At 44.9% G+C, this 24698-nt stretch overlaps 1 protein-coding gene across 1 annotated transcript; it reads right to left on the bottom strand.

The window, feature by feature from the left end:
* Nucleotides 1-1748: 1748 nt before the first annotated feature.
* PGM2 (phosphoglucomutase 2) lies at nucleotides 1749-23938 on the bottom strand (the record flags this gene model as incomplete). The annotated part of the gene is made up of 10 exons (XM_081332553.1): nucleotides 23462-23938; nucleotides 13667-13834; nucleotides 12568-12674; nucleotides 11069-11153; nucleotides 7318-7401; nucleotides 5946-6139; nucleotides 5108-5297; nucleotides 4330-4427; nucleotides 2384-2564; nucleotides 1749-1865 (listed from the first exon to the last, which is right to left on the bottom strand). The coding sequence occupies exons 1-10, from the start codon at nucleotides 23519-23521 to the stop codon at nucleotides 1749-1751; spliced, it is 1284 nt and encodes a 427-aa protein (XP_081188679.1). The 5' UTR covers nucleotides 23522-23938.
* Nucleotides 23939-24698: the final 760 nt, after the last annotated feature.

Below are 24698 nucleotides of genomic sequence, written 5' to 3'. Positions count from 1 at the left end.
CAAACTCCATCCCCTTCTAAGCACTGATGATGTTACCTAATTGGGTCACGAAACGTCTGCAAGAAAACAACCCAGCCCGGAGAGCACCAAGGACCCTAGAAAGTTGATATGTTTAACCTAGGGACTGCCTGTAGTGCAGTATTAAAAGACATCTTTTAAAAGTAAAGGTGAGAAAACTTTTCCTTTCACCCTTTATTGAAATAAAGCGATGTTTCACACAATATGCAACCAACAAGGTACTTCTGACGGCTAGTAAGAACGAGAGAGCAACCTTATATTATTATTATTATTTTGCAGATAAGGACAAGAGTTATCCCAAAGGTGCTTCTTCACGAGGCAACCGGACTTTCTTGTTTTTCTTGGAAGACGTTTCGCTTCTCATCTGGAAGGAAGTCAGAGCCGAAGAAGCTTCTGGGATGAGAAGCAAAACGTCTTCAAAGAAAAACAAGAAAAGACCAGTTGCCTCGTGAAAAAGCACATTGATTTGTGCTTAGATTGTAAGCCGCCCTGAGTCTTCGGAGAAGGGCGGGATATAAATGGGATTAAATAATTAAATAAATAAATAAATAAATAAATAAATAAATAAATAAATAAATAAGCAAGCAAGCAAGCAAGCAAGCAAGCAAGCAAGCAAGCAAGCAAGCAAGCAAGCAAGCACCTTTGGGACAGCCATGACTTGGATGACTGAGAAACTCCACAGACATAAGGACAAGAGTACACAAATTATCCTAATATTACTATTTTAATGCATCTTTAATATATCCTTATATAAATATGTATTTAATCTCTCAAGAACCACCTCCCCTTATGCCTGAAGAGAAAAGCTTTTAATCATATGCTCCAACATATGTCGAAAAGGGACGCGGTGGCTCAGTGGGTTAGGACGCTGAGCTTGTCGATCAGAAGGTCGGCAGTTTGGCGGGTCGAATCCCGAGTGCCACGTAGCAGAGTGAGCGCCTGTTACTCGTCCCAGCTTCTGCCAACCTAGCAGTTCGAAAGCACGTAAAAATGCAAGTAGAAAAATAGGCACCACTATGGTGGGAAGGTAACAGCGTTCCGTGCGCCTTTGGCATCTAGTCATGCCAGCCACATGACCACGGAGACGTCCTCAGACAAGCGCTGGCTCTTCAGCTTTGAAATGGAGATGAGCACCGGCCCCTAGAGTCGGAAACGACTAGCACGCATGTGCAGGGGAACCTTTACCTAACATATGTCGGTGAAACATGGGACACCAACCTCACAAGCGATACAAAAGCTATGAGGGGTGCAAAGAGCCACGGAAAGTTATCCCAAAGATGCATTCTTCTTGCATCCCACAATTCCTGAGCCAGCATGGGGGAACTATGGCTCCTTTATGACTCGTGGACTTCAACTCCCAGAATTCCTGAGCCAGCCATGCTGAGGGGAAAGGGAGAGGTTTCCATGCTGAGCCATGCTGGCTCAGGAATTCTGGAAGTTGAAGTCCACGAGTCATAAAAAAGCCAAGGTTGTCTACCCCTGGTCTATACATATGTTGTATATCAGGGATCTTCGAACTTGGCAGCTTTAAGACTTGTGGACTCCAACTCCCAGAATTCCTGAGCCAGCCATGCTGAGGGGAAAGGGAGAGGTTTCCATGCTGAGCCATGCTGGCTCAGGAATTCTGGGAGTTGAAGCCCACGAATCATAAAAGAGCCAAGGTTGTCTACCCCTGGGATAGACCATGGTTAGAACGTTGATGATGATGAAAATATAGCTATGTTCCTTGACTATTTAATAATAAGCATCTTACCGATGGCTTCTTCGAAAGCGAATAAGACATTTTTCCCTTGGTCTATCAGCTGCTTGGCCCGGTTTCCCATCCACTTAAATCCTGTTAGTGTTTCCTGTATTGGTCAAAGTTCAGTGAAAAAATACATGAGAACAGAAGGGAAATTTCTTTCAAAGACACATTTATTAGCTTCTAAGGGACATCAGAAATACGTGGTTGAGTGACATCAGTGCGTGCAGCAATATTATTACAGTAATTGTCAGCTTCAAACAGTTCATTCAGCGGCCGTTCAAAGTTACAACGGCACTGAAAACCCTGACATATGACCACCGTTCACACTTAACAACCATTGCATCTCCGCTGTCACGGGACTAAAATTCGGAGGCTTGGCAACCGACTCCTATTTACGACGGTTGCGGTGTCCCGCGATCCCCTCGTGCGTCCTTCTGACAGGCCAAGTCAAGGGGGAAATCCAATTCGCTTAGCAACATGCCAGTAACTTAAGAACTCAATAACGGAGGCAAGAAAGCCCGTTAAACTTAAACAAAGGTTCCGAGGAATTTTGGCGGTCAGTTGTGATCGTAGGTCGAGGATCCACCCGAAAAGGGAAGCTGAAAAGAACGTGACCCTCACCTCAAATTGGAAACCTTCCTTCAGAGCAATTGCTCGCAATATTTTGGAGGAGACGGTGCTGGATAACATATAGATGTCTTTGAGGGCCTCCGGAGTCTGATTTTGATTTTTCCAGCACGTGAACAGCCACCATCCTAAAAGAGCTCCGGATTCGTTGCCGGAAAACACTTTCCATTCTCCGCTGCGGAGAGGAGAGAAGTTTCAATATTTTAAGAGACAGGAACGTGGCGACTTAAATAGCTCAGCAAAACTGGAACGGGAGCTACAATCGCACTAATTCTAATTCTACGCTGATTTGATTTTTCTTACTCCCCGACTTGCAAAATCTTTCGTTAAATGATCGTTTGAATTTACGACGGCACTGAAGTTTTTCACACTTATGACCGGCGGTGGGGATTCAGCTGGTTCGCACCACTTTGGCAGAACCGGTAGTTAATTTATTGTTGCCCAGGCCCAGAACGGACTTCCGGATGTGGTATCCACACAGAGAACTGGTTGTTCACCTAATTCAGGGGTCTTCAAACTTGGCCCTTTTATGATTTGTGGACTTCAACTCCCAGAATTCCTCTGCCAGTTTGCCTGGCTGAGGAATTCTGGGAGTTGGAAGTTCACAAGTCATAAAAGGGCCAAGTTTGAAGACCCCTGACCTAATTGAATCCCACCAGTGCTTACAACCCATTGCTGCCTTCCCTCGGTCATGTAATCAAAATTCGGACGCTTGACAACTGACTCGTATATTTATTTTGGGCTGGATTGTGGTCGTACGCCGAGGACTAACTGTGCCCTAATTCTGATTCTACACTAATTTTATTTTTCTTTACATGCAATCCTCGACTTACAATCATTCATTAAGTGAATGTTTGAAGTTAGGACGGCACGGAAAAAGTGACTTATAACCGATTTTCACACTTGCGTCCGTTGCTGCATCCCCACTGTCACATGATCAAAATTCGGCTACTTGGCAACTGACTCGTAACTACGATGGTCGCAGTGTCCCTAGGGGGATCACGGATCCCCTTTTGGGATCTTCTGACAAGCCAAGTCCACGGGAAAGCCAGATTCACTTAACAACCGTGTTACTAACTTTAACAGCTCCAGTGATTCACTTCACAACGTGTAGCGAGAAACGGGGTGAAACGGGACAAAACTCCCTTAACAAACGTCTCGCTTAGCAGCAGAAATTTTGGGCTCAATTTTGGCCATAACTCAAGGACTATCTGTATTAGATTTATAGATTTAAATCTAGATTCATCTGTCGCCAATTTGTTTTTATACGTTGTTCACCACCTCAATTTACCATACCTATATTCAATTCGAGCGAACACGGGCTCTAACGAAAGAGCATTTGGATAGTTAAGAAAAAAAATATACTTTTCTTAAAAAACAATAAAATCTATTTAATACCTCCAGGGTATTCCTCCCAAACCCAGGAAAATTAAGTTTGGTAGTCAACAAACTAACCGTGCTGATAACAGCAGCACGGTTACTGGTGGGACAATATTGGAAGAAGGATAGTTTGCCCACTATAGAAGAATGGGTGTTTAAAGTTTCGAATCTTGCAGAAATGTCTAAGATTTCTGCTTACTTGAAAGATCATTCACAGGAAAGATATATTTCAGTTTGGAGGAGATGGATAAATTATATTCAGAACAAATATGGGACTAAAAAGTTCCATTTAGCTTATGAGTAGATTTTAGTGGGACATTGTTATTGGTACGTTGTTTGTAGTTATGTTAAAGGGGAGTTAAAGCACATTATGAATTTGGTTAATTGTATATTATGCATAATTTTTATTTAGAATATGATTATTGTAACTATAATCCTGTATTTAGCTCTGGGAAGTGGGGGGGGGAAAGTGGGTGGGTTTGGGGTGGGAGGGATTTGGGGATATATTGTAAAACTTTGTTTTTGTAAAACTCTTTAATAAAAAAACCAAACTAACTAACCTTCCTTGTTTCTCTGCCACAGCAAGACGATCGGCATCCGGATCGTTGGCTAAAATAATTCGAGCGCCTTCTTTGTCAGCCAGAGCAAAAGAGAGAGTCTGTAAGGAGAAAACGGCAAAGAGGCCGGCGCAAATTATACCTCAAAAAAAGGAAACCAACAAACAAATTTTCAACGTCCGCCATAAGAAGCACTGACAGTCAGGACGGGACAATTCGCCACAGCCATTTCGCCACGGCCGACTCGGCGCGGGACAATTCCACAATTCAACTATTGAAAAGTGACTTAAAAATCCCTTGAACGTTTGCCGTTCACATTTCTTTCCCATCCTTTCTTTAACGATTCTGTCCCACCGTTGCTTTGATGTTAGTGTTTCAACTCGTCCTGCGGCGAGCTGACCGCGACGAGCTGTCCAAGAGATCCCCTGACGATTTATCGCAAAGATCTGAATCGCAATGCCAAAGTCGCAAGAAGAAGAAAAAAAAGCGCAAATCTTTTCGGAAGCGCGATCTCGTTTAACGGCCCAACGTGAAAGAAAAAAAAAAGACGAAGGAGTCACGTTTTGAAAACTCCTCAAAATTGCTGGGAATTTAGAAGCCGGAAGAAGCAAAAGAAATGGACTAGCCTTTTAAGAGATTTACGCGTGTCCGCGAGAATTTTTTTTTTAAAAAAAAACCGGAGACAGAACTAAGCTTTAGTTGCAAAGGAACGAAGGGACAGGAGACGAATGAAGATGGAAGAAAATGTACTAAGTAATCTTTTTTTTTTTTTTTTACCAACCAGGACACCTTTCCCTTCCTCTGGATTTGGGTATTTGACGGTTGGAAATTCCGGATCGGGGTCCTTCTGTTCTGGCACAGCAATCGGAGGGCTGAAGTCAAAAGCCTTGAAGGCTGACTGCACAAACTCGTGGCCCACGCCGTGCACGGAGGTGTGAACGAATTTCAACTTGGTCTCCTTGTTTATATCCCTAAAATCGAGTAACATGAACGGCATTCAGCTGGGGGCAGATTCTCTGCCGCGAGGAACGGAAAAAAAATTTAAAAAAAAAATGGAGGGGGATTTTGGAACGACGCTTGCAAACTGCTCAGTTCATTTAGCGACCGTTTGAAATGACAGAGGCGCTGAAAAAAAGTGACGTACGACCGTTTTTTTCACACTTAACGACCGTTGCAGCGGTCTCTCCCCCCCCCATGGTCACGTGATCAAAATTCGGATGCTTGGCCACTGACTCGTATTTATGACGGTCGCAGCGCCCCGGGGGGATTGTGTGATCCCCTTTTGCGACCTTCTGACAAGCAAAGTCAAGGGGAGGAAAGCCAGATTCCTTTAAGAACAGTGTTACTAATTTAACACCTGCAGTGATTCACTTAACAACCTGGGCAAGGAAGTTCGCAAAATGGGGCAAAGCTCAGTTAACAAAGGTCTCCCTCAGTCACACGAAATTTGGGGCCCAACTGCGACCGTAAGTCGAGCGCTATCTGCGTTAGCGATTTGGGCTATGGTACAATTTTAAATTGTGTAATGTTTTTGTTCTGTTTTTCATTTCTGTTCTCCGCCCAGGGTCATTTCTTGAGGTGGGCGGCCCCCTAAATGGAATTAAAGAAAGCCCACTCACCTGTGGCAACAGTGCCTCTGTATATCTTTGAAGTAATGCTGGTTAACCGTCGCAAACGTTTTGTGGAGAAATGGGCTCTGGTCAACAAGGCTGTCCTCCCAAGCTTGAGGCCAGGGCTCCAGGTTCTCATTAATGGCATCGGCAATTCCTCTGTCGTGCGGACCGATGATCTGGGAGCCGTTTTCCCAATAGACCTGAAGGCCGCAGCGAGATATCAGCAGATTTATTTTTTAATCGTTATTAGCAGACGTTTCGGCTTGAGCTATGTTATTTAAATTCGCCCTAATATCCCTGGAATTAACTAAAAGACTATCTATCTATCTATCTATCTATCTATCTATCTATCTATCTATCTATCTATCTATCTTCTATCATATCTATCTATATATCTATCAATCTATATATCCATGATCTATCTTCTATCATATCTATCAATCTATGATCTATCATATCTATCGATCTTCCATCATATCTATCTTCTATCATATCTAATCTATCTTCTATATCTATCTTCTATATCTATCTTCTATCATATCTATCATATCTACCATCTATCTATCCTCTGTCTTCTATCATATCTATCTTCTATCATATCTATCTATGATCTATAATGTAACTTCTATATCTATCTTCTATCATATGTATCTAGCATCTATCCTCTATCTATCTATCCTCTATCTTCCATCATATCTATCATCTATGTATCTATCATCTATCTTCTGTCATATCTTCTAACATATCTATCTTCTATCTATGTATCTATGTATCTATCTATGTATCTATCTATGTATCTATCTATGTATCTATCTATGTATCTAACTATCATCCATCTATCTATCTATCTATCTATCTATCTATCTATCTATCTATCTATCTATCTATCTATCTATCTATCTATCTATCTATCTATCTCTTTCATTTACTTACATACCGCCTCTACTCCTTATTAATAACTCAACGCTTGAACGTATCTACTACCCCTTCCTCCTCCTATTTTCCACACCACACAGCACTGCACAACTCTGAGCTGGGTTGGGCCACCTGGCTTTCAAGCCTAAGGCAGGACTAGAACTCACTGTCTCCTGGTGATTGGCCCAAAGCCCCCCAGATGGCTTTCATGCCTAAGGCAGGACTAGAACTCACCACCTCCTGGTGACTGGCCCAAAGTCACTCAATCGGTTTTCATGCGTAAGGCAGGACTAGAACTCACCATCTCCTGTTGATTGGCCCCAAAATCACCCAGTCAGCCTTTTGTGTCTAAGGTGGGACTAGAACTCACCGTCGCCTGGTTTCTAGCCTGCCACTGTAACCACTAATGCCTCAATCCGCCCCAAGACAATTCTGCTAGGGAAAGTAAGCAAGGTAACAATACCTTATATCCATTATCTTGCTTGGGATTATGAGATGCAGTCACCATAATTCCAGCGGCAAGTTTGAGGTGGTTCACTGTATATGGCTGGAGAAAATCGGAAGAAAAATATTAGGAAGAAAGTAGGCTGATGTCTATGGGGATTCTCTGTCATCCAGGTCCTGGTTGCCCCAAAGGTGCTTTTTTCAGGAGGCAATTGGACTTTTCTTGTTTTTCTTTGAAGAGGTTTCGCTTCTCGTCCCAGAAGCTTCTTCAGCTCTGACTGGATGGTGGGGAAATGGAAAGATTTATACTCCTTGCAGAGAGCTGGTCCTTGGCCTCCTTTTAGAGAGCCATTGAGGCCATTTGAAAAGGCCTCTTCCTTCTTTTTCTACCTCTTCCTCTTCCTCTCCCTTTCTCTTATCCTTCACCTCTTCCTTTTTCCTTCCCCCTCCTCCTCCTTTCTTTCTGTCTCTCTCCTTCTTTCTCTCTCTCTCTTATCCTCCTTCTTTCCCTCCCATCTTCCGCCTCCTCTTCTTCTTTCCCTTTTATCCTTCCTCCAAAGGCGCTTTTTCACGAGGCAACTGGACTTTCTTGTTTTTCCTTTGAAGACCTTTCGCTTCTCACCCCAGAAGCTTCTTCAGCTTCTGACTGGAGGGTGGGGAACGGGAGGACTTATACTCCTTGCAGACAGCTGGTCATTGGCCTTCTTTTAGAGAGTCGTTGAGGCCCCTTGGAGGTTTATCTGTGTCCTCAGGGTCAACTGAGGGGTGCAAATGGGTGTGTGGAGCCTTCTTGGGACTGCTGAGGCGACCGTGTTGTAGAGTTGTGCTTTCTGTGGGGTGTCTTCTTCCCTGTGTTTCTTTCACTGAAAAAGCACCTTTGGGACAACCAGGATCTGGATGACTGAGAATCCCCATCGACATTTAACTTTGCGCTTTGGGATAAACACTCTTTGAATGGTGCGGGAGGATGAACGGATTTCCAGAAAACATGGCAGACCACAGGAACCATTTGCGCTTCAGTTTGAGATTCAGGCAACACAGACACATCCCCAACCGCCTGCGCCTGTCTCCAAGGAAGGGGCCTCGGGGCAGAAAAAACATCCTGCAGCCAAGAAGGCTCCACACCCATTTGCACCACTCAGGTGACCCTGAGGACGCAGGTAAGCCTCCAAGGGGTCTCAGCGCCTCTCTAAAAGTATGCAAATGATCAGCTGTCTAGAAGGAGTATAAATCCTTCCGTTCCCCACCATCCCAGTCAGAGAGGAAGAAGCTTCTGGGATGAGGATCGAAATGCCTTCGAAGAAAAATAAGCAAGTCCTGTTGCCTCGTGGAAAAGCACCTTTGGAAGAAGGATAAAAAGGGAAAGAAGAGGAGGAGGAAGATGGGAGGGAAAGAAGGAGAAGGATAAGAGAGAGAGGAAGAGAAAGAAAGAAAGGAGGGGGAAAGAAAAAGGAAGAGGAGGTGAAGGATAAGAGAAAGGGAGAGGAAGAGGAAGAAGGCCTCAAATGGCCTCAACGACTCTCTAAAACAGGGGTGTCAAACTCAATTTCATTGAGGGCCGCATCAGCATTGCGGTTGCCCTCAGGGGGCCGGGTGGGTATGGCCTGGGTGGGCGTGGCCTACTGGGTGGGCGTGGCTAGAGTGCATATGGTCTACTGGGTGGGCGTGGCCAGCTCTCCATCGTTCGCATCAAGGGTGCCTATGGGGGCCTGGGCAGGAGTGGGACAGATCTGAGGGTCTCTGGCAGAAGGAGGGTCTCTGGGCCAGGGCCAAGGCAGTGGGGGCCGTTCCCTCACTCTTTCCAGGATGGCTTCGGGGGCCGCATGAAACCACTTCGCGGGCCGGATCTGGCCCCCGGGCCTTGTGTTTGACATGTCTGCTCTAAAAGAAGGCAAAGGACCAGCTGTCTGCAAGGAGTATAAATCCTCCCATTCCCCACCATTCAGTCAGAAGCTGAAGAAGCTTCTGGGATGGGAAGCAAAATGCCTTCAAAGGAAAAACAAGAAAGTCCAGTTGCCTCTTGAAAAAAGCAGCTTTGGGACAAATTTCACCTCCACTCCTTCTGCTGACATCTTCACTCCACTGGAAGTCTACCTGCCTTCCCAAAATGAGAAGACACAGGCTGTGTGTGTGTGTGTGTGTGTGTGTTTGTGTGTCTTCCAGTGTTACCCACCTCGGTACGAAGCAGCAACTTTGAACAACTTTGAACAAGCGGAGGGAAGAAACGTAAGAACCCGTCAAGTCTCCACAACGGCTTAAATTCATTAGAGGTCAACGCTTTTTCAAATTGCACAGGGAGTCCTCGACTTACAACAGTTAATTGAAGGACCGTTTGAAGTTACGACATCACCGGAAAAAAGGGACTGACTATTTTTTTTTCACACTTACGAGCGTTGCAGCATCTCCGGGGTCACATGATCAAAATTCGGCCGCTGTGCAACTGGCATGTACTTCTGCCGGTTGCAGCATCCCCGGGCGGTCCCATGACTCCCTTTTGTGGCCTTCTGACAATCAAAGCCAATGGGGAAGGCGGATTCACTTAACAACCGTGGGGCAAACTTAACGCCTGCACCGATTCGCTTAACGGGGGCCAGGAAGGCCGCAAAACGGGGCAAAACTCACTTAAGAAACGTCTTGCTTAGCAACAGAAAGTTTGTGGCCGTACGTTGAGGACTACCTGTATAAGAAGTAACCTTACTTCTTATACAGGTAGTCCTCAACGTACGGCCACAAACTTTTTATTGCTAAGCAAGACGTTTCTTAAGTGAGTTTTGCCCCATTTTGTGGCCCTTCTGGGGCAAAAGTAAAAACAGATTGACAAATCTAGGTTATTGTATCAGTAAGGTGTGATTATCAGGGTGAGAAATAGAAAACGGTTATGAAATAAAAGTGGAACTTACTGATATAGGTATTATGTGTATTCTAGATGTTATCATTTTTGTGTAGTGAAATATGAGAAATTTGGGCTATGGATGCTATTATGGATGTTAGAGGCTAAACTTGAATACTATAATCAAAACTAGAAATTAGGTAAAAATTGGATATGTATAACTAAAAACAGACTGATAAATGTTTTAACTGAGCATCTTATTGTTAGAAATTTACTAGTTTAAGCATGTCATATCAAATGTTGAGGGAAATTGAGAAGGATTTTTTGATGAGGTAACCTGAGATACGTACTCTGCTGTTGAACTTTTGATTACCCAGTCACCATGATGCTTTCTAAATATTTGGATGTTAAATTGGAAAACTAATAAAATTTGTTATAAAAAGAAAAAAAGAAAAAGAAGTAACCATATATTTACGATTTCATGGGCTATTTTATGTTGTAAGGTCACCCAAAATGCCGGAGTTTTTGGGATATGGAATCAGTTACCGGTTGAGCTCCGGATGGCACCCGATCTTCGCTCCTTCCGTCGCGATCTAAAGACATTCTTATTTGAACAAGCCGGCCTGGCCTGATGGGGGATGGGTGGGGTTTTTTTATTGTTATTTTAATATTTGTATTTACTGTTTTTAGTGGGCATATATTTAATTCTTTTTTAACTTTTGTAACTTTGTATTTTTTATTCTTGCCCTGTTCACCGCCCTGAGTCCTTCGGGAGAAGGGCGGTATAAAAATAATATTATTATTATTATTATTATTATTATTATTATTATTATTATTATTATTATTATTATTATTATTATTATTATACCGCTAAAGCAATTCTACCTGACTTTCGTCGGAGGCACACGTGAGCGACAAAAACGACAACGGAAAAACCTACCACAAAAGGAGTAGGTGTGATCTGGGAGAAAAGGTAGACGGGAATATTCTGGCTGAGGAACGTGGTGGCGGCGAGTCTTGCAAACCTGTTAGCCAGAGAGGAGAGTTAAAAAAAATAAAAGGAAAACCAGTCAAACTTGAATTCTCACAATAAACGTGACCTTGCTGCTGGGTTTAGTTGACACCCCCCCACCGGAGCCACTTTTTTCTTTGACGTTTACCCCAAAGAAACATTTTATGTTTTATATAACCTAAACCGCCCGGAGTCGCTTTGTAGGCTGGCATAAAAATTTAACCAATAAAGAAAATAAATCGGCTCTAATGAATGAATGTATTTAGTTGGCTCGCGAACACACATTTAGGAATAAATCAATATATTCCCCACTTATAAGCATACAGAACAGTATCCTGGAAAAAGCATGTTGCTGTTAAAAGTTATGGTTCATAACACTAAGGCTTCCGCTCCTTTCCCCCTTTATCTATTTGTATCCCACCCTTTATTATTTTTTTTACAAATAACTCAAGGGGAGGGGCCCCCCGGACATATCCAACACAATTTCCTCCTCCTATTTTCCCCACAACGGCTACTTTGTGTGTGTGAGAGTGACTGGTCCAAAGTCACGCTGCTGGTTTTCAGACCTAAGTCCAGACTAGAACTCCCCATCTCCTGGTGATTGGGCTAAAGACACCCAGCTAGCTTTCATGGGTAAGGCGGGACTAGAACTCACCATCTCCTGGTGATTGATCCAAAGTCACCCAGCTGGCTTTCACGGCTAAGGCGGGACTAGAACTCTCTCTCTCTCCCGGTGATTGGCCCAAAGTCACCCTGCTGGTTTTCAGGCCTAAGGCAGGACTAGAACTCATTCTCTCCCAGTGATTGACCCAAAGTCACCCAGCTGGCTTTCATGGCTAAGGAAGAACTAGAATTCACCATCTCCTGGTGACTGGCCCAACGTCACTCAGCTGGCTTTCATGCCTAAGGCGGGACTAAGTCACCATCTCCTGGTGACTGGTCCAAGTCATCCAGCTGGCTTTCATGCCTAAGGCGGGACTAGAACTCCCAGGTTCCCAGTTTCTAACCCAACGCCTGAATCACTACACCAACCTGATTCTCTTGATCTCTAGAGCAATAGCACTGAGACTTACATACTGCTTCACAGGGATTGACAGCCCTCTCTGCGCGGTTTACAGAGTCAGCCTATTGCCCCCAACAATCTGGGTCCTTATTTTTCCGACCTCGGAAGGATGGAAGGCTTGAGTCAACCTTGAGCCGGTCAGGATCGAACTCTTGGCAGTGGGCAGAGTCCGCCTGCCGTACTGCATTCTAGCCACCGCACCACCACGACTCTTCCTGTTACTTCCCACTCATGACTTCTCTTTATGGAACCCGTACTTACCTATCTAGAATTGCTTTTAGGATAATAGACGGGCTATTTTCAATGAGGAATAAAGACTGCCTGCACTGAACTAAGGTGTATGTATAAGAATTGTGACAAGTACCTTTTGCTGCTACCACCAGTTGATGGATGGGCTCGGGCGTCGTAGCCTATCACCACGCCTCTTTGTTTCAGGTGCCTGACGTTCTTTTGGAGATACCTACAAAATCCCTACAAACAGAACAAAACAGACGGGTTTGGCAGTTTTATTAAGCTGTCTTATTTTCGGCACACCTTCCCTAGACGGCCAATTGGAAGGAGAATAGAATAGAATAGAATACAATAGAATAGAATAGAATAGAATAGAATGGAATGGAATGGAATAGAATAGAATTAAATAATGGAATGGAATGGAATAGAATAGGAATAGAATTAGAATAGAATAAATAAAAATAAATAATGGAATGGAATGGAATAGGAATAGAATTATATAAAATGAATGGAATGGAATGGAATAGAATAGAATAGAATAATGGAATGAAGAATAGAATAGAATAGAATAGAATAGAATAGAATAGAATAGAATAGAATAGAATAGAATAGAATAGAATAGAATAGAATAGAATAGAATAAATAGGAATAGAATTATATAAAATGAATGGAATGGAATAAGAATAGGATAGGATAGGATAGGAATAGAATTAAATAAAATGAATGGAATGGAATGGAAAATAGAATAGAATAGAATAGAACAGAACAGAACAGAACAGAACAGAATAGAATAGGCTAAGATAATAGAAAGCTGGTCATTTGCATTCTTTTAGAGAGTTGTTGAGGCCACTCAGAGGTTTATCTGCATCCTCACTATCCTCACCATTGACCCTCCACAACAAAGTCCTTTCAGCAGTTCCAAGAAGGCTCCACACCCATTTGCACCACTCAGCTGACCCTGAGGACACAGACAAAGCTGCAAGCGGCCTCAACGACTCTCTAAAAGGATGCAAACGACCAGCAGTCTGCAAGGAGTATAAATCCTTCCATTTCTCCACCATTCAGTCAGAGCTGAAGAAGCTTCTGGGAGGAGAAGCAAAACGTCTTCAAAGAAAAACAAGAAAGTCCAGTTGCCTCTTGGAAAAAAAAAAGGCACCTTTGGGACAACCAAGGCCTGGAGGACGGAGAATCTCCACAGGCATAAATTAAGCAGACAGAGCTCAATCTGATACCTGTGACGTCTGAATAATAGTCAGGTCATTCATCTGTGAGGTTCCAGCTCCCATAGCCGCTCGTAGTCCCGCCGTCCCAAATTCCATCCGGGAGCCAAAACATTTTAATAATTCTTCCGTGTTTCCCTTGGCAATCAGCTGCTTCACTATTTCCACGGTTTTAGGATTCTGCAAAATAAAGACAATTATAAGACAATTTAGTCGTGTTCTCTCTGGCGAGTTGTAGGAAAATGTTTCACGTTGCAACACCAAGAGAAAAACACACATATATGTGGCTAATGCGTACACACAGCGAGTCCCCGACTTACGACCACATGTCTGTTCCTAAGTGAGACACGTGCGAAGGGCATTTTGCCCCGTTTCACCACCTTTCCTGCCACCCCTGTCAAGTGATTAATCGCTGCCGTTGTTAAATGAATAACACGGACGTTAAGCGAATCTGGCTTCTCCATGGGGAAGCCAGAAGGTCGCAAAAGGGGATCACGTGAGCCCGGGGACATGGCAACCGTCGTAAATGTGAGTCAGTTGCCAAGTGTCTGGATTTTGATCACGTGACCCTGGGGAGGCTGCAACGGTCGTTTAAGTGCGAAAAACGGTCACAAGGCGCTATTTTCGATGCCGTGGTAACTTTGAGAGGTCAGTAAATGAACTGAAGTTACTTACTTCAGGCCTTCCTATTAAACATACCGTTAAAAGAATTTAACTAAGCTTTGGAACTTGGATTTACTGAGGCTGCAGTCAAATCACTGCTAAGTAGGGAAGAATCCATGCTTTTAAAATACAGCCTGTTGGACCAGAACTCTAGATAATCAGAGGAGGAGGAGGAGGAGGAGGAGGAGGAGGAGGAGCAGGAGGAGCAGGAGGAGGACTGTGGTGTCCTCTGAGCTTGGTGGTTTCCTTGCAGACATTTCATGACCCAACTAAGGAACATCATCAGTACTAGAAGGAATGGAGGTAGTAGTAGTAGTAGTAGTAGTAGTAGTGGTAGTAGAACAACTGTGGTGTCCTTGCTGCTCTCTGAGCTGGGTGGTTTCCTTGCAGACATTTCATGACCCAACTAAGGAACATCATCAGTGCTAGAAGGGAATGGAGGGAGGAGGAGGAGGAGGAGGAGGAGGAGGAGGACAGCGACTGTGGGGTCCTTGGTGCTCTCTGAGCTGGGTGGTTTCCTTGCAGACATTTCATGACCCAACTAAGGAACATCATCAGTGCTAGAAGGAATGGAGGTAGTAGTAGTAGTAGTAGTAGTAGTAGTAGTAGAACAACTGTGGTGTCCTTGCTGCTCTCTGAGCTTGATGGTTTCCTTGCAGACATTTCATGACCCAACTAAGGAACATCATCAGTGCTAGAAGGGAATGGAGATAGGAGGAGGAGGAGGAGGAGGAGGAGGAGGAGGACAGCGACTGTGGGGTCCTTGGTGCTCTCTGAGCTGGGTGGTTTCCTTGCAGACATTTCATGACCCAGCTAAGGAACATCATCAGTGCTAGAAGGGAATGGAGATAGGAGGAGGAGGAGGAGGAGGAGGAGGAGGAGGACAGCGACTGTGGGGTCCTTGGTGCTCTCTGAGCTGGGTGGTTTCCTTGCAGACATTTCATGACCCAACTAAGGAACATCATCAGTGCTAGAAGGAATGGAGGTAGTAGTAGTAGTAGTAGTAGTAGTAGTAGTAGTAGTAGTAGTAGAACAACTGTGGTGTCCTTGCTGCTCTCTGAGCTTGATGGTTTCCTTGCAGACATTTCATGACCCAACTAAGGAACATCATCAGTGCTAGAAGGGAATGGAGATAGGAGGAGGAGGAGGAGGAGGAGGAGGAGGAGGAGGACAGCGACTGTGGGGTCCTTGGTGCTCTCTGAGCTGGGTGGTTTCCTTGCAGACATTTCATGACCCAGCTAAGGAACATCATCAGTGCTAGAAGGGAATGGAGAGAAGGAGAAGGACTGTGGGGTCCTTAGTGCTCTCTGAATTTGGTGGTTTCCTCGCAGACGTTTCATGACCCAACTAGGGAACGTCAACAGGTTGGTAATGAAATGTCTGCATGGAAACCACTAAGCTCAGAGAGCACCGAGGACCTCATAAACCTTGTCTTTTGGCTCTTGTAGAAGCAGACAGAAGAAAAAAAACAAAAAACCAGCAGGGTCAGCTCCTTCGTTCTACTGATTTACTTTCGCTTGCTGCTGATATTCAAGATTATTTACACTGTAGGCCATTTCCTGCCCCCCCTTACTGTTGGCCTATAAAGGCAGTCATCAATTTAGCTTAGTTTCCCAGGCAAAATCTGAACTCGCTGCCCCAGGCTAACCCCCCCCCCCTTTATTTTTCAAACTTGGCAACTTTCAGGCGTGTGGACTTCAACTCCCAGAATTCCCCAGCCAACCGGAAAAGAACAGTCGAATGAACAGTGATATACAGCGTGGCTAACCACATAAGGCTGAAATTCATGCTCATAGGTTGCAAAGTTTCTCCCTTCCTCTTTTAAGATATTCAGTGCCGGAAGCAAACGCTCTTCCAAGTTTTGGCTGGCGGTTAACCTAAGACCATTCGTCTACAAAATGGCAATTATTTTAATTTAATTCAAAGCGAAGAATATTTTGTAATCTATTACTTAGGCCTGACTGCCTCGATTAAACGATAGGGATCAATGTTTGTTCCCGTGTTCCAGCTTGCCAAATTCAATTCCTGTTTCGCAACCGGCACAATTGGCCTTTTATCGGACCAGCGATTCAACTGAACTTTACTTTAGGTTTTGTAATCTTCGGGCTACATGCTTAAGAGTGCAGAATGTTGCATATTTGCTTTGCTAACAGGGACTTTGATGGAGCGACATCTAAAAGCTTTGTGTCAGAATCCATTTATAATCACATTTCATAAATGTATAGGTAGAACATTGTGCTTATTCTGGGGATTCTGCCATCTCTCCGAGGGGGGGGGGGAGAGGATGGTTACTTAAGGCGATCTTCAAACAACAGGGAAACGTTTGAACTGGGGGAGGGAGGGGGAGAGACAGATCTGGATCGCATCTTCATTTACAACTGAAAAGGAAAGCAATAACCATAAACACAAGGAGAGTTCCCTTTCCCACGGAAGGGCCTGACACCTAAGCAAATGATGTGAGCCTGACCAAATGGATGAGGGGAGGGGGCTGAAATGGGAATGCTTTATATAGGATTGAAATGTAACTTTGTTAGATTCCGTCTTGTATTGCCACAATCGATTCCATCCTAGTAAACATTTTCCTTTTGGACTAAACTTGCATCCAAGAGTTCTTATTTCCTAAGATGTGGATTGAGGTGGGTCCTGACAGTAGACGGAATAGCAGAGACGGCTCCTTTAAAATTCAATTCTGCTTGTGGCATCAGCTTTTGATAGATGATTAATCCATTGAACAAAGCTGCCTCTGGTTCCAGAAAGGTCCAGGTGGATCGCGTCACTGAGGCTGCGCTGCGTTCTCCCCTCCTGTTCTCAGGTTCATGCCTAAGGCGGGCCTAGAATAATGGAATGAAGACTAGAATAGAGTAAGATATAAGAATAGAATACAAAAGAATAGAATAAGAAATAAGAATAGAATAGAATAGAATAATAAGTAAGAATAGAATAGAATAGAATGATAAGAATAGAATAGAGTAGAATAGAATAGAATAAGAAATAAGAATAGAATACAAAAGAATAGAATAAGAAATACGAACAATTAACCAGTGGAACAACCTGCCTCCAGAAGCTGTGAATGCTCCAACACTGGAGGTTTTTAAGAAGAGACTGGACAGCCATTTGCCTGAAATGGCATAGGGTTTCCTGCCTGAGCAGGGGGTTGGACTAGATGACCTCCAAGGTCCCTTCCAACTTTTTATTATTATTATTATTATTATTATTATTATTATTATTATTATTATTATTATTATTATTATTATTATTATTATTATTATTATTTATATAAGAAATAAGAATAGAATAGAATAATAAGTAAGAATAGAATAGAATAATGGAATTAAGAATAGAATAGGATAGGATAGGATAGAATAGAATAGAACAGAGAACAGAATAGAACAGAATAGAATAGAGCAGAGCAGAATAGATATTGGAATATAGAATAGGATAGGGTAGGGTAGGGTAGGAGCTGGAAGGGACCTTGGAGGTCTTCTAGTCCAGCCCCCTGCTTGAGCAGGAGAACCTATACCATCTCAGATAAGTGACTGTTTAGTCTCTTCTTAAAAATCTCCAGTGGTGGAGTGCCCACGATTTCTGGAGGCAAAGCTGTTCCACTGGTTGATTGTCCTCACTGTCAGGAAGTTTCTCCTTAATTCCAGGTTGCTTCTCTCTCTGATCAGTTTCCAACTACTATAACAACATCACTGTATGCTTTGAGACGGGATACCTGAAGAAGGAGGGCAGAATTTGGACAGTCACTGTCGGCTCTTGGTTTAAACGGGCTCCAGATTCTCCAAGTTTGCAGAAAAAGAAATCTGTGCAAGAACATCTTTAATTTTAATGCGTTAAAGGAGGAATTTCCTGACAGCGAGGACAATTCATCAGTGGAACGGCTTGCCTTCAGAAGTTGTGGGTGCTCCATCACTGGAGGCTTTCAAGAAGAGACTGGGCAGCCACTTGCCCGAAACGATACAGGGTCCTCCTGCCTGAGCAGGGGGCTGGACTAGAAGACCTCTGGATGTCCCTTGCCACTCTGTTACTCTGTCATTCTGCTTAATGTTTTAACGGAGATCGTCCCCGACAACCAAGTCCAACATTTCCGTTGCTCAGTGAGACATTCGTTCCAAGTGAGCCTTGCCCCGTTTTACGACCTTTATTGCCGCGGTTGCTAAGTGAATCCCCACAGCTGTTCAGTTGGCTACATGGATGTTAAGCAAATCCCATTGACTTGGCTTGTCAGACAGTCGTGAAAAGTAGAATCACGTGACTCCGGGACGCTGCAACCGTCATAACTACGAATCGTTTTGCCAAGTGTCTGAATGTTGATTATGTGACCACGGAGATCCTGGGAGCCTCTTTAAAGTGTGAAAAATGGTCATAAAAGTCCCTTTTATCCAGCGCTGTTTTAACTCTGAACGGTTACTAAATGAGCTGTTGTAAGTTGGGGATTACCTGTATTTATTCACAGTCTGGATTGGCGTTCAAAAACACTGCAATTACACAGCTGTGTGTCTGTGCTGAGGCTTGTAAACTGTTTAAACCGGGGGTCTTCAAACCTGGCCCTTTTATGTCTTGTGGACTTCAACTCCCAGAATTCCTCAGCCAGCGCGCCTGGCTGAGGAATTCTGGGAGTTGAAGTCCGCAAGTCATAAAACGGCCAGGTTTGAAGACCCCTGGTTTAAATAGTATAATCTGAAATGCCTATTTTTAGCTCGTAAACATTTTAACTTCTAAGAAGCGTTAATCCCTATTTTCTAACCAGACAGTGGTTAGGATTTATCAATGACTCCCTCTGCGAGATTTAGGACTAATTTCAGGTATTTGATGGCTCAGGACTTTAAAGGCTGGGTCGTTTTTTTTTAGCCCTTCTCTGCATAATTTGATATTGTCGCTGTTCAGTGTTTATGTTTCTAGCATCTTCTGATCTCCGTCTACTTAACTTAAGTTTTATTCTCGTTTGTAGACATGCCTTTGATCCCAACAACGAAACATTTCATTTGTCCGGAAGCTTAGAAAACAAGATTTATTTGAAAAGTGATCCCAACTGGAGGATTCGAAACATATTTGTATAATAAACTAGACGCAGCCTAAATATTTAAAGCGTGTCCCTTATTATGTGGGGAAAAAAATGCACGTTACGAAAATGTCTTGAGGAACGCAACTCGGGTGGGCAAAAATCTAAAAAAAAGAAAACCGTGAAGTTTTGTAAAAAAAAAAAAAGACATACACAGATAGTCCGTTGTTAAGCTAGTAACATGGTTGTTAAATGAATCCGGCTTCCCCATGGACTTTGTTAAGATAGTCGTAAAAGGGGACGACGTGAACCCGGGACGCTGCAACCGTCATAAATACGAGTCAGTTGCCGAGCGTCTGAATTTTGATCACAGGGGGAGGCTGCGACGGTCGTAAGTGTGAAACGCGGTCATAAGTCACATTTTTCAGTGCCGTTGTAACTTCGAACAGTCACTAAACAAATCGTTGAGGGCTACCTGTATAGCTTTTGGTATTTATTTGCATTTTAACGCCCTGCTTAGGCCCTTTTAATTTCTTTATCAAACTTATGTGACATTTGCAGAAGCATTAAGGACAGCTTGAGGATTAGGGCTTAGGGGAATCCGTAACAGAAGTGGGTTACGGGGTCTCCGACTTGAGCAGGGGGTTGGACTAGATGACCTCTAAGGTCCCTTTCAACTCTGCTATTCTGTTTGCCTGGTTACTTCAATTGCAACAGCCAAATGGACATAAAATGCCCTTGTAGGGTCTTAAAAAGCTAACAAAACTCATGTGACATTCCTGGATTCTGCCAAACTCTACTATGTCCTAAGATAGCCCAACGGAGGAGGCGACGAATGAATAACATAAGTTGGATCCCGCGTCCCATTCATTCCAGGATTTTATTTTATGAACGGGTTAAAGAAACCCCCTGTGTTCCACAAGCACGTGGTAGTTACGACACGTGACCGTCCAAATTGAAACTGACAGCCCTCCACGAGGCTTTTGATATCCTGGCAACTCCACTCCAATTAATCAGCGCTGCGCATTTTTCAACTGCACGTAGTCCTCAAGTTGCAGCGGTTCGCGAAGATCATAAAATAGGGCTTAAAACCCGCTTAACGCATGTCTCGCTTAGCGACAGAAAGTTCGGGCTCAGTTCTGTTCGCAAGACGAGGACTTTCCTCTACTTCCTTCTCTCTTACTTTCCATAAAGAGGGCCTTGGCTCCCCTAATTCCTGGCCCTCTCCAAGCTGCGTATTTGCACACCAGATCGTCTTACCAAACCACCGTCTTACATCACGGAACAACTAGGATGTGGCCCTGCGGAGGAAGTGGGCTCATTCCAGCAATTCTCTATCTTCACTCTCCCCCCCCCCCTCAAACCCCACCCCCACCCCATTTTCATCCTGCCCCTGGAAGTTACTTTTATACAAAAACTGAATGACAAGCTTTGGATAAAGAGCCAGAGAAATGACATAATTTCCGGTGAAGCCACTACAAAAAAATGACAAAAAGTTACAAGCCTCAGAGAATTCAGTGGGAACGAAGCAAGAACAACAGGCTGGTTCCAGCCAAAATAATAACAACAACAACAACAACATATGCATATGTATGTATATAGCATGTCTATATGCGTTAGGCATGCGTACACTTTTGAGAGCAGGCAAAATTTTTAATGTGTTCCAGTGTGCCCACAGCAAAGAATGACAATATCTATCTATTTATCTATCTATCTATCTATCTATCTATCTATCTATCTATCTATCTATCTATCTATCTATCTATCTATCTATCTCTATCTATTTCTATCTATCTATCTATCTATCTATCTATCTATCTATCTATCTATCTATCTATCTATCTATCTATCTATCTATCTATCTATCTATCTATCTATCTATCTATCTCTATCATCTGTATCCATATCTATCTATCTATCTATCTATCTATCTATCTATCTATCTATCTATCCATCCATCATCATCATAACGTATATACATATGTATGTATTTAGCATGTCTATATGTGTTAGGTATGTGTACAATTTTGAGAGCAGGAGATATATCCCTATCTCTCTCTATCCATATTTCTCTATATCTATCTCTCTATCTCTCTCTATCTCTGTCTATTTCTCTATATCTATCTTTCTCTATCACTATTTCTCTATTTCTCTTTCTCTCCCTCTCTATTACTATCTATCTATCTATCTATCTATCTATCTATCTATCTATCTATCTATCTATCTATCTATCTATCATCTATCTATCTAATCTCTCTCTCATGATGATGTCTAGTTCATTGATATGGCAATACCAGGTGATGCACGAATTGAAGAGGAGAAAATAAAATATCGTGATTTGCTAACAGAAGCTGAGCGACTACGGATCAAGGCTTTTCGTAACCACTTATAAGAGGAGCCCTTGGAGCAACACCCAGAGGGCTGCCCAGACACATGGACATCCTGAACTTAAAGAGACCAGGATATCCTGGCTTGGCAAAGCCCACCCTCCTTGGAACTGCCTATGTACTCAGGCGCTGCCTTCACGGCCCTCTTAGGTCCGGCCTTAGGACTCGAACCGCTTCGGCCTCGAACTGGGACGTTTTCCAGCAGGAGCAAACCAGGAAATGTCAGGATCGGAAGCCACGGCGGGGAAATCCAGGCAAACCAGCCCCGCCCGTTTGCATTCCTTCTTTTTTTCCTTCTGCGGCAGCAGAAACCGGACCCAGGTCCAAACCCGTCGAAGCCATTCAAACGAATCCCAGGGTTAAGAGTTTGGGGTGGGGGGGGGAGAAAGGCACCCCAACTCTGTTTTTCTTTTTACTTGTTTTTTGGGGGGGAGGGGGCGCCTGGTTGCAACAGATCCCCGCCATGCACACACACCCCCTTTCTAGCCTTGGAATAAAGGAAGCTGCCTTAGCCAAAGGAAAGGAGACCACCAGGAAATCTTCCCCCCTTCCCTCCCACCCACCCGGAGCTATTAGGGACACCCCGACCCCTTATTTTTTCCCCTCCCTTTTTTGGAGGGGGGGAGCGCCTGGTTGCAATAGATCCCAGTTACGCACGCCCTTGCTAGCCTTGGAATAAAGGAAGCTGCCTTAGCCAAAGGAAAGGAGACCACCAGGAAATCTCCCCCCCCTCCCTCCCACCAGGAGCTATTGGGGACACCCCGACCCCTATTTTTCTCCCCTCCCTTTTTTGGAGGGGGGGAGCGCCTGGTTGCAATAGATCCCAGCCACGCACCCCCTTGCTAGCCTTGGAATAAAGGAAGCTGCCTTAGCCAAAGGAAAGGAGACCACCAGGAAATCTCCCCCCCACCCACCGGGAGCTATTGGGGACACCCCGACCCCTTATTTTTTTCCCTCCCTTTTTTGGAGGGGGGGCCGCCTGGTTGCAATAGATCCCAGCCACGCACGCCCTTGCTAGCCTTGGAATAAAGGAAGCTGCCTTAGCCAAAGGAAAGGAGACCACCAGGAAATCTCCCCCCCTCCCTCCCACCCACCGGGAGCTATTGGGGACACCCCGACCCCTATTTTTCTCCCCTCCCTTTTTTGGAGGGGGGGAGCGCCTGGTTGCAATAGATCCCAGCCACGCACCCCCTTGCTAGCCTTGGAATAAAGGAAGCTGCCTTAGCCAAAGGAAAGGAGACCACCAGGAAATCTCCCCCCCTCCCACCGGGAGCTATGGGGACACCCCGACCCCTTATTTTTCCCCTCCCTTTTTTGGAGGGGGGGAGCGCCTGGTTGCAATAGATCCCAGCCACGCACCCCCTTGCTAGCCTTGGAAATAAAGGAAGCTGCCTTAGCCAAAGGAAAGGAGACCACCAAGAAATCTCTCCCCCTCCCACCCACCCACCGGGAGCTATTGGGGACACCCTGACCCCTATTTTTCCCCCTCCCTTTTTTGGAGGGGGGGGCGCCTGATTGCAATAGATCCCAGCCACGCACACACACACCCCTTGCTAGCCTGGGAGTAAAGGGAGCCGCGTTAGCCAAAGGAAAGGAGACCACCAAGAAAGCCTCCCCTCCACCCGCCGGGAGTAATCCAGTCTAATGTACTGGGAAACGAAGGAGCCCCCCCAGGCTTCCTCCCTCTCTCCGCGGGATGGGGAGGGGGATCTGGAATTGGGGGGCGTCCCGGGCTCGTCTAGCTGCTCTCACCTTGTCCCAGAGCAGCCACTGGGCTGCCGCCGCCCGGGCGCGATCCGCCGCCTCCGCCATCAGGATGCAAAAGAAAAAAAAGAAAAAAGGAAGAAAGAAAGAAAGAAAGAAGGCCACGACTGCCGGCTCTGGCTGTAGGCTCCGCCCCGGGAGGCGGAGTCAAGCGGTGGGCGGAAACCTCCCACTCCGACGAATCAGAGCAGCCACTTCGGGAGGAGGAGGAGGAGCTCCGCGCGCGCGCGCGGGGAGGGGCGGGTGGTTGACGCCCAGGAGGCGGTCTCGCCTTGCTCCGCCCACCGAGGGGAGGGGGAGGAAAGGCAATTGGAGGGGGAACAGGAGACCACCAGGAGATCCCCGTTGCCAGCGGTGGGGTCGCGGCCTCGTAGGGAGCCGAGCTGGCTCTGAAGACCGGTCTCCTTGGCTACGTTGTCGCTCGGAACCTTGCCAGGCAAGCTTCCCCCGCCTGCTTTGCTCTCTCTCTCTCTCTCTCTCTTTCTGCCCAGGAGGATGGGTAGTAGGGGCCTGTTTAGGAGGACCCAAGGACCCCCGTGTGGCTCCCCTAAAAGGGGAGGAGAGGGGCTTCGGTGGGGTCTTTTCATCCATGTCCTGAAGCACAGATTTAGCCGACGTATTTCTCCTTCCTTCCTTCCTTCCTCCCTCCTTCATACTTATTATTCTTCCTTCTCTTCCTTCCTTCCTTCTTATTCTTCCTTCTCCTTCTTTCATCCTTCTTCTTATTCTTCTTCTTATTTCTTCTTCTTCATTTGTATTATTTTCTTCTTTCTTCTTATTTTTTCTTCATTCTTCATTATTTCTTCTTCACTCTTTCTTCTTCCTCCTCTTCCTCCTCCTCCCCCTCTTCTTCTTCCTCCTGTTCTTCTTCTTCTTCTTCTTCTTCTTCTTCTTCTTCTTCTTCTTCTTCTTCTTCTTCCTCCTCCTCCTCCTCCTTCTCCTCCTCTTCCTCTTCCTCTTCCTCCTCCTCCTCTTCCTCTTCCTCCTCCTCCTCTTCTTCCTCCTCCTCCTCCTCCTCCTCGTCCTCCTCCTCCTCTTCTTCTTCTTCTTCTTCTTCTTCTTCTTCTTCCTCCTCTTCCTCTTCCTCGTCCTCCTCCTCCTCTTCTTCCTCGTCCTCCTCCTCCTCTTCTTCTTCCTCCTCCTCCTCCTCCTCCTCCTCCTCCTCCTCCTCCTCCTCTTCTTCTTCTTCTTCTTCTTCTTCTTCTTCTTCTTCTTCTTCTTCTTC

This window comes from Vipera berus, assembly GCF_964194415.1.
Source record: "Vipera berus genome assembly, chromosome: 7".
Taxonomy (NCBI): Eukaryota; Metazoa; Chordata; class Lepidosauria; order Squamata; family Viperidae; genus Vipera; species Vipera berus.
Note: the sequence above shows the minus strand (reverse complement) of the source record. Positions and strands in the feature narration are given on the sequence as shown.